At 48.0% G+C, this 17,708-nt stretch overlaps 2 protein-coding genes across 7 annotated transcripts in view; one reads left to right on the top strand and one right to left on the bottom strand.

Moving 5' to 3' along the window:
- Positions 1 to 5,213, top strand: part of zgc:162698 (Transmembrane protein 87A-like) — a 24,973-nt gene extending 19,760 nt beyond the window's left edge. For both annotated transcript variants that reach the window (XM_031573901.2, XM_012838353.3), the window contains exons 19-21: positions 2,393 to 2,445; positions 4,013 to 4,043; positions 4,760 to 5,213. In XM_031573901.2, coding sequence (XP_031429761.1) covers positions 2,393 to 2,445; positions 4,013 to 4,043; positions 4,760 to 4,801 — 126 coding nt within the window. In that variant the 3' untranslated portion in view covers positions 4,802 to 5,213. The remainder of the gene's footprint in view (positions 1 to 2,392; positions 2,446 to 4,012; positions 4,044 to 4,759) is intronic.
- Positions 5,214 to 6,858: 1,645 nt separating this feature from the next.
- On the bottom strand, positions 6,859 to 15,939 carry si:ch211-137a8.4 (uncharacterized protein DDB_G0286299). Of its 5 annotated transcripts, XM_031573893.2 has the most exons (4): positions 13,291 to 13,547; positions 8,466 to 10,745; positions 7,771 to 7,780; positions 6,859 to 7,447 (listed from the first exon to the last, which is right to left on the bottom strand). In XM_031573893.2, exons 2-4 carry the CDS (start codon positions 10,516 to 10,518, stop codon positions 7,405 to 7,407), a joined length of 2,106 nt encoding a protein of 701 aa, XP_031429753.1. In that variant the 5' UTR covers positions 10,519 to 10,745; positions 13,291 to 13,547; the 3' UTR covers positions 6,859 to 7,404. The 5 variants fall into 5 exon arrangements, with proteins under 5 accessions (XP_031429753.1, XP_031429754.1, XP_031429750.1 ...); XM_031573894.2 differs by lacking the exon at positions 7,771 to 7,780; XM_031573890.1 differs by lacking the exons at positions 6,859 to 7,447; positions 13,291 to 13,547 and adding exons at positions 15,671 to 15,758; positions 15,921 to 15,939 and having other exon boundaries at positions 7,705 to 10,745.
- Between the last annotated feature and the right edge of the window lie 1,769 nt (positions 15,940 to 17,708).

Raw genomic sequence — 17,708 nt, 5'->3', positions numbered from 1 at the left:
CAGCCTCTATCCCTCTCTCTGTCTCATCTTGCATTCTCCCCCCCCGTGAGCCATATAGCGTTCAGCATGCATCAGCTCAGCCCCGTTGTGGACTAACACCGATTGCCATCTTGAGGCAGAGTCTTTGTCGGACTATCCCTACACTGACACTGAGCAACATGAATTTAAAGTTTCAGTGTTATAATTTTGGCTTCCGTTATTCAAACCACAATATTATCTCAAGTACAACTAAATAATGAATGACTTAATCGTTAGCAGTTTAAAGTGTAGCTTCTTGAAGCTCTTTGGTGACGTGGTTGATTACGTTACTGTTGATCATCTGTCATTCATCGTATAAAGCCCGCCCTGACAATTTGATTGGTCTGGTAACGTTTTTGGTCAGGCATAATTTCTCCCCAACGGAGCAATGCCAGACCGAACTTCCCGACCTCAAATGTTGTGGGCGGGGCTAAGTTCGGTCTGGCACCCAGGCTAGCGTTAGTCATTCATCCTGAGGTGGCATGACCCATATTTTGACACCTGGTCTGGGCATGATTAGATCTAGATTATCTCCCTGCTCAACACTGGGGAGATTTCATTCTAATCTCAGTTATTCTTCGCTCAGTAAGGCAGCCAGCAGAAACGAAATTACAGTGACACTGTAACGTGATCAACACTAAGATGTGTGTCAAACAATATGATGCATATTTGAAGTTATGTTATGTTATAGTTATGTTATAGTTATGTTATTTGAGTGTGTCTACCACGCATTGGTTTCCACATAAATCATTTATTTTTTATTTAACACTTAATAGCATGCAACTATCATACACATGCAGTAAACAAAATAATGATGTTCTTGAAATATTAGTAGTTTTACCGGATTGGATTTTTGCTCTTTTCTGGTCACGTGGGCTCGATTCATATCTGATTTGGACTCCGTGATCAGCTCGATGCATGTGCCCAATCAGCTGACTGCTAGCTTGATCAACACCACCAATCAGAATGAGTTTGGTTGGCAGGGCACTTCCTGGCAGTGGGGTCCTCCAGCTGCACCCAGAGTCTCCACCCTTGTACTCACCTCCTCCCCTCCCATCTGTCATGATTTCTCTTTCAGTAGTTTTATCGGATTGGAATGTTAGGTCTTTTTTTGGGTCGTGTGTGGGCTCCATTCATCTCCGATTTGGAGTTGCTTTGAAGTTCCCATTGAGTTGCGTCACATTCCAGTCATTCCATCTCTACACTGCACTTTGTGTGTGTTTCCTCCCTCCTCACATCTGTTGAGTCCTTCATAGCGGTCCTCTTTCCCCTTTCTCGTTTATTATCGCTCTATCTTCTCACTCTTATCCTTTTATAGGCTCTTCTCCACTGCAGGAACTCGTGGCCATTGGGGGGGGGGGGGGCAGCACCTTTAGGTGGTTTTCCACTGCAGGAACTGCCCCAGTAGGACCTCTTTCAGGGACGTTTACAGGGGCGAAATATGTACTTCTGTGCGGCCCTGAAACTGCTGGGTGGCGCTTACCGTGAAGGTCGACATTGATTGGTTAAATGCAATCAAAACAGGCACCATTTTTCAAACCAGCGAGATGTACCAGAGGTTAACACGGTGAATACAGCAAAATAAATGATAGCTTACATAGTTAGCTTGCTGAGGTTACAGTCACTGAATGCACATTAGCTAAATGACAGCTGAAATATAGGCTTTAATTAATCATTGTTGTGCTGGTATCTTCATTTATCAAGTAATTACAACTGTCATGAAACCATTTATTCGAGTATTAGCAACTTTATAGCAAAATGTAACTGTTGACTCGACCTTGAGGTAGTCCTAACGTTGTCCGGAAAATCTCTGGTTTAACGTGTCATAGTGGTGCTGCCACCATCAAATGTCATGATGTTGTCGAGCCTCAGAATTGACATTGCGATCAAAGAGGCTGCTGTTACTGGGCTGAACTGTGTCTCTGTTACTGTGCTGAGCTGTGTCCCTGTTACTGGACTGAGCTGTGTCTCTGCTGCTGTTACTGGACTGAGCTGTGTCTATGTTACTGGACTGAACTGTGTCTCTGTTACTGGACTGAACTGTGTCTCTGTTACTGGACTGAACTGTGTCTCTGTTACTACATTTACATTTAGTCATTTAGCAGACGCTTTTATCCAAAGCGACTTACATATGTGCGACTTACAATGTATACACATTTTACACTGATGGCACACTGCACATCAGGAGCAATTAGGGGTTCAGTGTCTTGCTCAAGGACGCTTCGACAGGGAATCGAACTAGCAACCTTCTGATTACTAAACGACTTCTCTACCACTGTACCACTGTCGCCCCTGGGCTGAACTGTGTCTCTGTTACTGGACTGAGCTGTGTCTCTGTTACTGGGCTGAACTGTGTCTCTGTTACTGTCTGCAGGATGAGGACCTGAAGTGGGTGGAGGAGAACATCCCATCGTCCATGGCTGATGTGTGAGTACCCTTAATGACCATGGTGTAGCCAACAGATCCTGTGTGTGTGTGTGTGTGTGTGTGTGTGTGTGTGTGTGTGTGTGCGTGTGTGCGTGTGTGCGTGTGTGTTTGTGTGTGTGTGTGTGTGTGTGTGTGTGTGTGTGTGTGTGTGTGTGTGTGTGTGTGTGTGTGTGTGTGTGGAAACAGAAAAGCAGAAGGGAGAAAATGTGGTATAAGGCAGAACTTATGGTATATATATATATATATATAATGTAATATAAATTGGAGGTATATATTACATGTCAGGCAGACAGGGGTGACATTATCCCTTTTAGCAGGAGCAGATCCAGAAACAACACATTTCACTTTTAGTGTCAAGTGGGTGGAGAGCTGACAGCAACAAGGTTGGCTTTCCCCACTAAAACCCACCCATGGTTTCACAGTTAACGCTGTGTTCACGCTGTTGTTCTTCCGCCACTACCTTTGAGCTCTTTCCTCACAAGACAGAGGATTGGTTAAGAGCCCAGCCACTCTGTTCCACAAGGATGGAGAAATTATACATATAATAAATAATAATAATAAAGTTTAGATAAATGATGAGCCAATACGTTTTCTGTGTGAAATCTGCCCCTCTACTTGGAGCTCCATCTCCAGGAAGCATTGGACTGGTTTAGCCTCCATGTCACGTCGATAAATATGTGATGGATATTTGATAGATATTTATTTGGAGATAATCCCTTCGACAAATGACAAATGGCAAATGTTTTACTGGGTGTCATTGACAATGAAAAGTCTTTGAGGCTCAGATAGAGAAAGAGAGAGAGAGAGCGAGAGTGAGAGAGAAGGACAGAGAGTGGACAGAGAGAGAGTGAGAGAGAGTGAGAGAGAGAGAGAGAGAGAGAGAGGTGTCAGGTGATTAGTCTGGAGAAGATAAGCAGAGAGAGAGACGGAGTAAAGTGCCCTGCGGTGCCTCTGTGCCTAATGGCCGAGCTGTCGGACAGTGGCGATCAACAGCTGTAATTACGCCCGCGATGGCCGAAAGTCATTTAAACGCAGTGCACTGCAATGCAGGCTGGGCACGAAGCCTTTGTCTTAAGCAGTCAGGAGTAGCACATCGCTCTGAGATTGGGAAGGCGTGCAGATGAACACAGAATGCCCTAAAACCACTCAGGCGGAAAATAAAAGGGATTGGGAAAGTGAACTTGAGGACGGCTGCTCCCTCAGATTCAGCACAGACTCGTCCTCACGGCTGACAATATCAGTGAAACGACAGCGTGCCTTGCCAACATGGGTTGCATTTAAATTGCATTCATTGAAATAAATGACTTTAGACCCCAGAGTGATAAATATTGCATATATTGTACATTAGTAGAAAAACAAATGTTGGATTAATGTTTTTTTTTTTACTGTTGCAAGTCACTATGGCAGTACCACCAAAGGCAAACATCTGCAGGAATACTTGTTCTAGATGTAGGGTGTTGAGATGGTGTGGTGTAGTTGGACATTTTGCCTGTGTGTGTACTAATGAATCATCTTGTTGCCCGTTTCAGTCTAAAATGTTTCTGTTTTTTTTTTTTTTTTTTTGCAGTGCATTACCCCCTTTGTTGGATTCCGATGAGGTAAGACATTCAAATCCCCCCGACCCTCAATCCTGTCCCAGCTGCGGCCACCAGGGGGTGCCGGTGGTCGCGCTCTGAAAGTAGCCCAAACGAGCGCTCAAAGCCAGCCAGTCACGTCACACTGTTTATCCCCCGTCTCTCACCCCCCTCCTCCTCCTCCTCCTCCTCCTCCTCTCCCCCTCCACCTCCCTCCCTTCCACCCCTCCCTCCCATCCCCGCTCACTGGCTTGTTTTGCTCCCGTTGTGAACAATAGCCACGCTGGGGCGGGAGGGTAGGGTAGGGTGGGGGTGGGGTGGGTGGGCTTTTGTTTGGACACGATGATCTCACATCTCACAGATCCCCCTCTGTCTCCCGCATGGACTCACTCTCTCCTTATGGCCAGCGCAGCTCCGGCTCCTCCACGCGGGAGGCTAGGATTAGCCCACCACCGCTGGTGCTCTTCTCTCGGTGCTACTGTTGTTGTTGTTGTTGTTGTTGTTGTTGTTGTTGTGATTTACAGACGGACCCTGTCTAAATATTTACATAATATTTTTTCGATAAGGTTGCTTGCACTGGACACGTACGTGGTGCTGATGGGGGGGTGTTGTGATGGTAACGGTTTTAAATGTGTATGCTGAAGCTGTGAACTGCATTGGGTCTGTGAAGAGGGTGAGAGGTGGTGGACATGCAGATGTACTGATCCTCCATCTTTTTTTTTGTCTTTGTTTCTTTGTAGGAGACCATGGCAACCAAATTTGAGATGTCAAAAATGGAGTAGGGTGAAGATGTGCCTGTATGTAATGTAAATACAGATATATGTGTGTGTGTGTGTGTGTATGTGTATCGGTGTGGGAGATGGGAAAGAATGTGTGTGTGTGTGTGTGTGTGTGTGTGTGTGTGTGTGTGTGTGTCGGTGTGGGAGATGTGTGTCGGTGTGCGTGTGTGCGTGCGTGTGCACACATTTCTTTTACCCCCAAATGACAAGCTTGATAAGCATCCTGTGTAAATACAGCTGAGTGAGGGCAGAGTTTACCAATGAGAGAAACTTAATTTCCTTTTTATTGCTTGTTTGTATTTATTTTTTCACTGGACATGGTTCTGTTCTTTTAATAATTTTGTTACGGACTGTATTATGCCTTTGATTGTTGTTTACATACCTGGAGTCAATAAAACATCACATTTGGCTGTAACAAGTGTGATAAAACTAAGTTATTACACCATTGTGACCCACCAAACACAAAAATAATCAACAGAAATCCACTGAAGTGACAAAACACTGTGAAGTAATTGTGAAGCCGCCACTAGGTAGTTTCATTGCTTCCTATTCTCTGACACTCAGTTTGTTCATCTGAATTAATATGTGATGAGTACACACACACACACACACACACACACACACACACACACACACACACACACACACACACACACACACACACACACACAATGACTTTTGTCCTCTGTGAGTGTGTCGCTCTCCATTCTCTCCTTATGTCTGTGTTGGACCTCGCCTTGCCTGATCTTCCACAGTATATTCTGTGAAAAGCCCATTAGTGTCATTGGGTACACTAGCCCTGCTGCAGGATGTTTCTAACGCAGGACCGTTATCTGTAGTGAGAGCAATGGCCCTCATAATACAGTCAATACACACAACCCTGTCGACAGGCAACACACTGATCCCTCACAACCATTTGTTGTTCTAACTGTATCGAGCGAGACGTTTTTTATTTTTTCTTCTTTCTTTCTGCTGCAATATCTGTTTAGTTTAGTTTAGTTTACTTGATCAGTGGATGACATTTTGCCACTTCAAGTTTCTCCTTCGTCTTTCTCCCTAGTGAAATAGAGTTTTACATTTATCCGTTTTCACGAGGCAGCGAGGTGTTCGCATTGGTTGTCTATTCGTATGGCCTCTGCAGACTAAGCTTGCGAGGGGAAATAGCCGTGTTGTGTTGTTGTTGTTTACAGTTTGCTGTGGGCTTCTTTGCCATCATTAACAGGATTGCAAAACAAAGAAGCTTGCAAAGCCCAGCTAAATTTACCCAGCCCACGGTTAAGAAAATGATACCCTTTCAAAGCCTCCACCAAGTGGCCCCTGGGACCTCTGGCCCTGCGTCTCGTTGATGTGTTGTTTTCTACTCCCCGTCAATACGGCATCGAGCTGTTTGGGCTTTTATTGTTTTGGTCTGGCCGCTCTCGTTAGGGCCCGCCATTAATCACGTCCTTTCTTTATCAAAAGTGCGAGTCGTCGTCTTCCTCCTTAACCAGGTAGGCTAACCCTCCAGGGGAGTGCTGTGCTGTGTCAATAGTGTTTAACAGGAGCCGGGATTCCTAAGCTGCAGTTTCCGTGCTAAAGACATAATCCTGGCGAATTAGTGTAAACAGAGAAAGGTATGGCGCTAGGGATGGCCGCGGAAGAGGGGACTGTGCACTCAAGCAGAGCGCTGGGAATTGGACTCGTTCAACTTAGCGGTTGGCAGTCAGTCCAGAGAGAGGCCTGAATATACGCTGGACTTCAAACACCCCTGTGTGTGTGTGGCTTGCCTACTTGTTGCCAGAAATGCTTCTAGTTGGGGAGTATATACACATCAGATGCCCTGTGCATAATGAAAACAAATGTCCAACATTCCAAAACCAAGAGAGCCTTTAGTTCGTCTCATCTTTGTCTATTCTCCTTTAGTGTGCTTATAATGAGCTACCTACATTGACAACAACAGTGCGCACACACGTGCAGTATTGTCTGCAGAAACAGTAATGACCGGACCTTTTCCTTCCTATCCTCCCGTTCTGTTCTTGTCCATATGTTGAAGACTTGTAATAAACCCAAAAAGACAGTCATAGTATTTCATGGAGATTTATTCATGTACACAAGGTAACAGTCTAAAAACAGAAACACAGAGATTGGGACACATTCCTCAGTGAATCCACAATTTTAGGGGCATTCTCCAGGGCATTTATTTCAAACATCTGTTCCACTTCTGAAATATCTAATTAAGGGGAAACTACAAACGAAATGGTAGTCAATATAAAACTAACAGTCTTTCTGATCTTGGCATAAAGAGACCATTGAGATTCACAATTGAGAGGAATGTTTCAGTTTTTTTCCGTTTTCTTTTTATTGACAATATAAAATCTTACTAGAGGACAAGCAAAAACATTTACATGATGGAATGATAGGCTGAGCTGCGCTGATCGATGACTGTAGTATTATTGCTTTCAGAGTAGTGTTTAAATCAGCTATATGGAATTGCATCTTTCTCACCATGGTGAACTGTGACGCAAACGAGTGGATACTCCATTTTTTTGGGGGGGGGGAGAGGGTTTGGGTTGGGGTTGGGGGTGTGTGGGGGGGGGGCAAAGCTTCTCCCAGAATCCCATGCAGCGCTAATCCTCAGTGTGCAGCTTCACACGTTTCCCGCCTTTTTTTCTGGTGAATGATAACAAAAGAGATGAAATACATTACAATGTATGTTTATATTTGTAAAAAATAAAACAGTATTTCTTCATTTTAAATTGACATTGATAAGGTTAGTCAACTACAGTTAGTCGTTCACACATTGGGTTGACAGACGGTTATTCTTTGTTGTTAATCTGTGTCTAATTCTGGGAGCTATCTAACTGGGGGACAGAATCACATGGCAACAGACCATCAAAAGACTACAGGGAAAAGGGGGGTAAAATCACAGGGTTCCTGTAAACTACCACAGACATATTCATATCTAGAGATCAATATGAGGGCGCCGGTATTACCTTTTATGACCTGAGAGAGGATAGACAACCATTAGTGAGTAATCAGAGAAGGACCATTGCACTTATATGTTAGTGTTTGCATTTTCAAAACATTCATATTAACGTCAATTTAAAGGGAGCTTTGGAATATCCAGTGAATATATCATTACGTATATTTATATGGCTTTCAACAGTGGTACAGACAAAAAGATTATATTTCTAGATTTAAAAAAATAAAGACCTAAAATCCTATCCTCAAAGAAGCAGACAACACTAGATATTAAGCACCCACAGAGAGGCTGGGGAAGAGAGGGTATGTAGGGGCTTCTAAGTGCATGCTTAGTGGTAGTAACTGACATCGATATCTGGGTAATTGCCATTGTTGGCCGGGTGAGAGCATTTAAAACTACTGTCCAGGTAGTCCGTCTCTTTCTCTAACTGTTCAGCAGCGGCAGACACCACTGACCGGACGATGGAGGACGCAGCCTCGTAAAACATCTTCTTCAACTCCTCCTCCTCCTCAACTCCGTCAGTTCTCTCAGCGTTGGCATCCTCTGACCCTGCCAGGGTTCCTCCATTTTGAGGAGACCCTCCTTCCCCAGCCTCTAGTCCCTCAAAGCACCTAGCAGCCTCTAGTTCTGCCATAGACTCTGTAATGTCACCCTCACCCATGTGGCGGTGATCGCTAGGTTCTACGTCTGCCGGTGCACACTCACCGCTTTGGGCCACCGCGTTTCCTTTACCGCCGCACTTCCCGTCCGGGCTCAGGATCTTGCCGTCCTTGGCCTTCCCGCTCACGACGACGTCGTCGTTGACGACCTCCTTGCAGTTGAGGCTGAGGCCCTCCAGCTTGGTCTCGAGAGTAGCCTCGCCGTCGGCCGCCTCGTGATTGTGCGCTGTGCCATCCGAGCACCCATTCTCCCCGTTGGTCTTGGCCTCAGGCGCCGGTTGGTCAGCCACGGCTTCCACCACGGTGGCTGGCTCGGCGGGGCGCGGTGACTCTACCACTGCCGCCTGCTGCTGCTGCGGCTGCTGACCAGATGGTGCGACCACATCGGGCTTCTTCTCCTCTGCGTCAGCTGCCTTGGGCTCGTCTGCCACCTGAGCCACTTCAGCCTTGTCATCGCTCTGAGTGGCAGGCGCGGTGGTGGGGGTGGCATCAGCAGCAGCAGCAGCTGGCTCCTCCTTCTCTGCTGTGGCCTGAGGGGTCTCGGCCGCCGCCCCTGCTGCCTCAGCTGTGTCAGCAGTGCCTTCTTCGCTACCGCCTTTGGCGTCCGCCTCTTCTGCCACGCCGTCTTCTTGCCCCTCTGCCTCCTCCTTCGCCGAGCCCTCACCTCCAAGGTCGACGCTGGTGCTCTTGCCGCCCTTGCGCATGATGAAGTTCTTTAGCGACACGGCGCGGTTGAAGTGCGTCCGTTTCGTCTTGGCTGTCTTGCCAGAGTCTTTAGCCGCCTGCTGGTCCTCAGTCTGCTCCTGCTCCCCGGCCGCCTCGGCCCCTTCCTCCACCCCGGCACTGGCGTCTGTCGACTTTTTCGGCTTGGGGGTCACGCGCTTCTTGAACGAGGTCCAGATCTCGTTGGCATGTTGGTCCACTGATTTAGCGCGCTGTGGGGCAGCGGCGGCAGCCCCCTTTTCCTCTTCGCCGTCTGTGCCGCTCTTTTCCTGTGTCTCTCCGTCCACTGCAGCCTTGGGCTCTTCTGAGCTGGCTTCAGTTCCCTGGTCATTCTCTGCACTGGCGCCGGCTTCCTCTCCTTTCTCTTCTCCTTCTTTCTCCTCGCCTTCTTTCTCGCCCTCCTTTGCCGCCTTGTGGATGCCTGTGACCGACGTGTCTCTCTTCAGGCCCTGGAATGTCCACGATCTCTTCAGCTTCCACCGTTTCTGGCCGGAATGTTCTGATTTTGTGGCGGAGTCGAGTGTCGATGAGTCGCCCGCCCCTTCTGCGCCCTCCTCAGCACCTTCCCCCTCCTTGGTGTCGTCTGTGCTTTTCTTGTGGGACTTTTGGGCCATCAGCTTCTTGAAGGAGTGCCAGCGTTTCATGTGTTTAGTGGTCTGAGCGGCAGCCTTCTCGGACTCTTCCGCCGCCTCCGGGACCTCTTCTGCCTGGTCCACGGCAACCACCGTGCTTGCATCAGCATCTTCCAGCCTGTCTAGGGATCTGGACCGGACCTTACCACCCTTCTTGCCCTCGCCTGCACCCTCCTTCTTCTCTGTGCTTCTGTGTGAGAAAATTCTGGCGACGGGCTTGCGGATGAAGTCCCGCACACTGGACTTCTCCCCTTGCTTGGGCTTGGCATCTTTTCCGGCCACCACTTCCTCGTTCTCCGGCGCTTTCTCTATGGCCTGGTCCTCGGCCCCGGCCTCGCCGCCATCTGCTGTCTGATTGGCCGGCTGCTCCTTGTTGCCCTCATCCGCCTGGCTCTTGTCCTTCTCTGCGTCGCCCGCGGCGGCGACCCCATCCTCCCCACCTGCGCTGGGCTCTTTCTTCTTCTTGCCTCCGCCCATGAGTTTCCCCAGGCCGCTTTTGTTTAGGAAGGAACCCAGGATGTTCTCCGAGGCTGGCTTGGCTTTGCCTTCGGCGGGCTGCTCTGCTGGCTGCTCCGCGGGCTGCTCGTTGTTCAGGGTGGCGTCGTTGGCCACCGTCTCTTTCGTCTCCTCTGCCTCCTGGGCCGGCGCTGGTGCTGGGTCCGCGTTGGCGGGCTTCACTTCCTCTACTTTAGTCTCTGTGCTCTCTGCCTGGACGGGGGCAGCACACGCCTCAGTTGCCGCCATATTGTTTCCACACGGGGCGAAAATAAAAAAAATAAAACAAAATGTGCAATCACAGTCTCGCCCCTCTCCTCTTTTTAGGTATCAAAAAAATATATTTCCTTATGGTCCACAAGAGACTTCAGTTCAATGACCATCGGTCAGTGCATCTGACAGTATAGCAATCCAATTTCCCTCTGGGAATGGAGTCCTGTGCATCATATTCCGTGATAACCACAAGCGTCTCAAATCTAGAGAGAAAAGGAGCAAACAAGAAGGAGTAGGGACACCAATCAGTGACAGACATGGAGAGAAAAAAAACACTCAATCTCTACTCTATCCACATGTTAAAACAGTGGCCCAGAGTGTTAAAACACTGCAGCATAGTCTCACAAGTGTAATGTGGAGTGGCATCCCCAAGGGTCCCACAGATATAAACAGAGAGCATGCTCTAGATAATCTTGTGTTGTCATGAGGGGCTTGACTTCTGTCACCTAGCGCTTGGCTGTGCAGATAAGTGGATCAGTCATTTTGTTTAGCAATTGGCATTTGTCTGGCATTTGCCAAACCAGGTTACCCCTGGTTTGGTGCAGCCCAGGTAGGTTATACTAGCCATTCAAGTACCACACATGGACACATGATGGCTAATGGGCAAAGACAGCAAGGGTTTAAACATCTATACGGTTTGATTACACTGACTGAAACTGGCTGACACACATTCACAGTAGACTGTGTGAATCTGTGGCAAGATGGGGGTGTGAACTAAATGGTGTACCATTTTCATTGTCTGAATCAGTCCTTTAAACAAGAACAGAAAAAAAATGGCCATGCAGCATGTGAGAGCTGAATTCCAGAATTTGCGATTCCATACATGAAACACGGGCCTGACCAGTCGTATCTGAGAATGAAAGGAACCATTAATTCGGTTTTCACCCTGACTCAACTCTTATCTTCCTCTGAACGCTGACCTTGTTTTTCAGCCGACAGAGGCTTCTTTTGTGAGAAGCTGTTTTTTTCCCCTCTAATCTTCAACCATGCGCTTAAATGTAGCCTTTTTTACAGTTCAAATAATATCTTTACATCTCCCAATCGAGAATTTCAAATATTTCAAATATTTATGTGAAACACTTGATGAATACATCTCATGATGTAGCCCTACCGCATAGTTTAGGTTGTATGTGATTAATAAAGCCGCCCTCGTGATTGCTACGCACGCCAAATGGATACAGCAATAAGGTCTATGTAGGCCAATGTAAAACTGTTTTCTTGTTTTTGTATACAGGGGCAATGATGCAAATAAGACGTTGAAATTGGATTTTGCTCATTCCACTGTCGCCCGCGGGAGAGCCCCGAACATGTTTACCGAGTTGGTGGCGACACCACAAGAGACTCGCTCGGACGGTCTGACTGACACAAGGACAATCGAGACTTGGCGGTTTTATCCCCCTCTTTCTCATTGACAAACCCTATTCGCTCCTTTGTTATGCTAAGCCCGCAGAGAGCGGGAGAAGTACGGAGAAGCTCCCTCGATTGAGCTTAACTGTGCTCAAATCTTTACACTGCAGAAAAAAGAACATAATTGTCGAGAAAGGGGAGCAGCGAGAAAAAGCCGATGCAAATGCTCGAGACAGCAGGTGCCTGTGCTTTTCAAAAACTCATTTGCAATGCTAATGTCACTCAACCCCCACCCCCCATTTTAGATAAGTGTCTACTATTGTTATTATCGTTATTGAGCAAGATTCTTTTCTATTTCGCTCGTTGGTAATTGCCATATTATCCACCAACGTTGTTTAACCCCCTTCACACTATTTAGCGGTCCATGGGACACGTTCTCTTGTTTTGTTGCGCCTCGAGAATATTTTAAACAATGGCTTGTCGGTCAACTGTGAATGAACGCCACAGGCAACGTTCATTCAAAGCAATTTCTTTCATATTTTTTGTATCTAATTGTTAAATAACCTCTAAGACTGGGTTAACATTGTAACGTGAAAGTTGCAGTTAAAATTTCATTGTTTCAACAACGCAATCCTCACACGAGAAATAAATACTTTGAACACTTGTCTCTACAGCACAGACCGGGTATTGACCGTCTATTGTACCAAAACCACGCTGCTCACTAATAACATTCTCGAATCGTCTATCAAAACATCAGTCGCGCCTGTTTTTGTTCAAATAGGCTGTACAATATGAAATCTGCAATTTTCCCCTCACAGAATCGAATTTATTTTCTTTCTTTCTTTTTGTGGGAACGTGCTCTGTCCCTTTCCGCTCACACTTGGATGAGAGTGATTACAACGTGTGAACGGCCAGTCTGGCGGACATAGTGTGGAAGTTGATTGAATGAAACAAGTCGTCGCCTCTCCTCGGGCAACGAACTGTGCAACAAAGCAACAAACGCATTCATTCGCTCCTCACACATGCTGCACAAACAACTGAAATAATTCGACTATATGGAAAAAATGAATCAATGAAACTGTATTTACAAATAACTACAGAGCTATACACATCTTAATACAAGGACCAGTACAATACCCATTGATGTGTTGTTTATTGTCCCCACTACCCTAAACCCCCCCTTGCCTCCAAATACGCCGGGTTGGATAGCTACCGCATAAAAGACGGCATGTTTAACCCCCCATGCGCAACAGACGCACATTTCCACCGCAAGAAACAAATAATCTAATCTCATGCCCCGGTAAATGAGAAAGCGCTCACACAAATCGAAATTACCAAATTAGCTTTTTCCATCCAAAATTAACAAAAACACACCGATAAATAAAGTAAGGTTGATCAAACCTGGGTTCGTGTGGCTAAATCCGTGCCTGCGTGTGTAGAGAAAGGTAATAATCTGCTCCAGACGAGAAAAGACACCGAAACTAAATCCCCGCTCGCATCCTCATGCTTCCTCCGAGCCAACCCCAGTGTGGAGAATCGCGCGGGGACGCGAGGGTCGCGGCGGTATTAGCACACGCGCAGCTGCGGCTCCGCAAATACACACCATCTATCTCACCCCGTTGCCCTTAGCAACCATGAAGACCACCCCCACCCGCAAACCCATACACACCCGCCCCCCTCTCTAAGAGGGTTACTGTATAGGGTCGACATGGTTTCGTTGAGATAATATTCCCCTGGAGAAAATAGCCGCTCGCATGTGATTTGCGCAAAGCATTTTGATCGCAATTAAAGACTTAGTGGCGCCATTCATTGATTCGGACAACTAGGCGAGACTCTGTTGAATTGCAGTGTAAAGTATTTCCTACGTTCGGTTTTAATGTTGTTTTGCAGTCACATTAGACTAGGTCAAATGGTCTCTGTAGAGTAAGTCGATAATTATGGCTTGGTGTGTTGGCTTCCTTCCACTATCATTTAAAGACTTAGATGAAGACGTGACATGATTGATCAGCTAAAAAACAAACGAGAGAAGAAACGAGTGCCTTCCTCCAGGAAGAGTTGCCAGGGAGGAGAGTCGCCCCCTCTGACTGTGCCCCTGTGTGAATCGGGGTCAAAAAACAGTTCAAGCCCATTCTCTGACCTGCCATGTGGTTTGCCTAACAATGGGAGCTCAGAGCGGAGATATGAGAGCATGAAGAGGGGAATCACACAGATTCCACCAGTGGCCCCCTAGGCCCCAGAGAAGGAGAGATATCGAGAGAGACAGAAAAAAAAGAGAGATAGATAAAGAGGGAGACAGAGAGAGAGAGAAAAAGAGATAGACGGAAGTAGTGAACACAGAGCTCCAGCGCAGTGCCAGGGATTGCCTGCATCGCGTTTGTCTGCAGCTCCATTTTTTTTTTTAATATCGGGCAAAATTTGCCCCCTGGACTGAGTAAAAATGTGCACTGCACTGGAAAAAGCAGCACTCCATGATTAATATTTCATAAGATGTTTCTCTCTCTCTCTCTCTCTCTCTCTCTCTCTCCCTCTCCCTCTCCCTCTCTCTCTCTCTCTCTCTCTCTCTCTCTCTGAGCCCCTTCATTTCCTTGCTGAAGATGCCACAGTGTGTAGTCTTGTCTGTGGGGGCATCTCCTCTCTGCCCTTTTGAGTCAGCCGACTCTGTTTCTGGTTCAAGGCACAAGCGTCCACGGCGAGGGTGTGTGTGTGTGTGTGTGTGTGTGTGTGTGTGTGTGTGTGTCACACAATCCTGTGTGACAGCAACCTCATTATGGAATCTTGGTTGAGGAGTTGGATATGTGTGTGTGTATGGGATGTGGAGCGTGGTGAATCGCGCAGATTAAACGAGCACCTCATGAATACATTGACAACGACAGGGACTCAAAACACGGTCCGGGCTGCCATCGGTGTGGTTATATAACCCATGTGAGCGCGCTCAGGAGGGGGAGGGGAGAGGTAAGAAGGGGAAGGGGGAGGCAGTGGGGGGAGGGGAGGGTGGGAGGGGGTAAGCCACAGGTAACTCAGTCACTCTCCCAGTGACTCGGCGCATTTCAGGAGTGAGGGGACTCACCACCATGAAGGAGCCGTCATTAGCCAAGTTTCTCACCCAAACACTAAGTGCCCTCTGCAGACCGGCTCCCCAGGAGAGGTCAGTGTGAACGTGCCCACAAGATTTCATCATTCCTTCCTTCCTCCCTAACTCTACCAGCGCCACCACCGCCACCACCACCACCACCACCACTGGCTGATCCAATTAGAGAATTCATTCTTACCCCCCCCCCCCCCCCTCTCTCTCCACCCTCCCCCCTGCTCCACCCCACCTCTTCCCCAGCCACCTTCACACACAATCCCAAGCTCAATGTCATTTGGGTGACAGGGGAGAGGAGAGGAGAGAGAAGGAGAAGAGAGGAGAGGAGAGGAGAATAAATGGGAGGAGAGGAGAACAGAATAGAAGAAAGGAGAGGAGAAGAGAAGAAAGGGGAGGAGAGGAGAAACAAAGGGAGGAGAGGAGAAGAGAAGAGAAGAGAGGAGAAGAGAGGAGAGGAGTGTTGTCTGGCTGTGACGGTCTCTCTCCTCTTCTCTCCGTCTCGGCTGTTGTCTGTGTTGTCTCAGCGCCTCTGTGGCACTCATTACTTCTCCCTGCGTGCCCAGAAAACCAGATTCAGAAGCCCGGCACAGAACCGGCGCAGGAATAAGCCTGTCTGGAAGCGGAGGAGCACGGCACCTCTAAATAAATAAGCACAAAAGGCAGCGACGTCGACGTGGGCATATGGCCATATCTCACCTTCTCCTTTTGCTTTCAGGCTCTTCCTCTGGTGTTGGTCCTCTCTCCCATTCAGTCTCTCAACACCTGTCTCTCTCTTTCTGTCTATCTCTCTCCCATTCAGTCTCTCAACACCTGTCTCTCTCTTTCTGTCTACAGCTCTCCCTCTTTCTATCTGTCTCTCTCTCTTTGTGTCTATCTCTCTCCCATTCAGTCTCTCAACACCTGTCTCTCCCTTTCTGTCTATATCTCTCCCTCTCTTTCTGTCTACAGCTCTCCCTCTCTTCCTGTCTATCTGTCTCCCTCTCTTTCTATCTGTCTCCCTTCCTTTCTGTCTATCTGTCTCTCTCTTTCTGTCTATCTCTCCCTCTCTTGCAGTACTCTTTCAGTCTCTCAGCATCAGTCTCTCTCTCCTTCCGTTTCAGTGTCTCTTCAGTCAGTCTCTTCCTCCTTCTCTGTCTGTGTCTCACCACCTTTCTTTTTTCTGTTCACCACTAGTCTCTCTTGTTCAGTCTTTCCCTCTACCAGTTTCCCTTAGGTTTCTCTCTCTCCCTCTCTCTCTCTCTCTCTCTTTCTCTCTCTCTCTCCAGTCAGAGTGAGTGTGGGCTCTGGCAGAAGTTATCAGTGTGGAGCCAGCAGATAGAGGCAGCATAAGAGGGTTGTGAATGACAGAGGCAGCCAGGCACGGAAGGAGAGAGAGTGTGTGTGTGTGTGTGTGTGTGTGTGTGTGTTTAGGGGAGGGAAGGGGGGTGGGGCTGCTGCCTCTTGAAGGCCGTGTCAGGCTCACGGCACCGCCTGTCAACTCCATTTCCCACTCGCGTCGTCCACGGCGACGAAGGTCTTATTTTAAGCAGGCTGGCGTCGTCACTGATGGTCGGCACGTGCCGCCACATGCGGCCGTAAAACGTCAGGCTTAACCGCCATCCCCACCGCCATCCCCACCGCCACCACCAAGCACAGACACCATCGCCGCGGCCGCTAGCCAATCGAATTTCATCTGCAGACCTCTCTTTAGGGCTGATAGATTTTCAATGGCCAGCCCCCACTCCCGTCCCCTCTCTCCAATGCCACAGAACAGCGTCTGCAAATGTGTCTGCTAACTGGGGGATTAGTGCTATGAATAAATCAATTTCTGCTATGGGTGTAGAGGATGAGGTGGCAAAGTGGTCTGGCTGAGGGAGAGGGAGAGAGAGAGAGAGAGAGAGAGAGAGGGAGAGAGAGAGGGAGGGTGAAAGAGGGAGAGGGATAGAGAGAGGGATGGAAAGAGAGGGAGGGAGAGAGGGACAGACATAGGAAGGGGGAGCAGAGAGAGAGAGAATCTGGTAGAAACCAAAAAATATCTAAAAAAAAAAATAAAAAATGTAAAAAAGAAAGAAAAGCAGCTCAGCAATGGCGCTCAGCCTCAGAAGCCAGAGCCAAATATTTTTCACAAGACATCCATTCACACGAATTAGGGCCAGGGAAGGAAGGAGGAGGGGAGAGGGAGAAGGAGAGAGGGAGAAGGAGAGAGGGAGGGAGGGAAGGTGGGAGAGAGACAGAGAGAGAGAGGGAGGGAGGGAGGGAGGGGTTACTCATCCAGGCTTACGGTCGTTGTCAAGCGAAGTGGCGGCATGGAGGAATTAGAGACTGCTCAGATTCTTACCCGTCCCATGCCAGGGAACAGAATGGACCCATGGATCTTAATCTCTACCGCTTGAGGACAGGCAGCCATTTGCATTTAGACTGAAAATTCTCAGGCTCTTCAAGTAGTGCAGGTCCCCTCCTGGTCTTTTTTTGGGAGGGGCCATTTAGGTAATGGCCCCCTCTTCGGCACATTCATCTGTGTAATTAGGTTTCAGGCGGACTCTTTTAATAAAATGAATCCTTCTCAACATTTCCTAATCTTCCTTTCTTTCATTCTTTCTTTCTCACTCCCTGTCTCTCCCTCTTTCCCTCTTTCTTTAACCTGAGGGTAGCGCAGAACCACCAGGGCAACCATCGCCATTCATTTATGCTGGTCTCTCCTCTCCTCTCCTCTCCTCTCCTCTTTCTTCCTCTCCTCTCCTCTCCTCTCCTCCCC

This window comes from Clupea harengus, chromosome 9 (genome assembly GCF_900700415.2).
Source record: "Clupea harengus chromosome 9, Ch_v2.0.2, whole genome shotgun sequence".
Lineage (NCBI taxonomy): Eukaryota > Metazoa > Chordata > Actinopteri > Clupeiformes > Clupeidae > Clupea > Clupea harengus.
This window is presented reverse-complemented; position numbering and strand designations above follow the sequence as displayed.

Excerpts from the sequence above, each read along its gene's own strand:
- si:ch211-137a8.4 (XM_031573890.1), bottom strand. The coding sequence starts at position 10,518 with ATGGCGGCAACTGAGGCGTGTGCTGCCCCCGTCCAGGCAGAGAGCACA.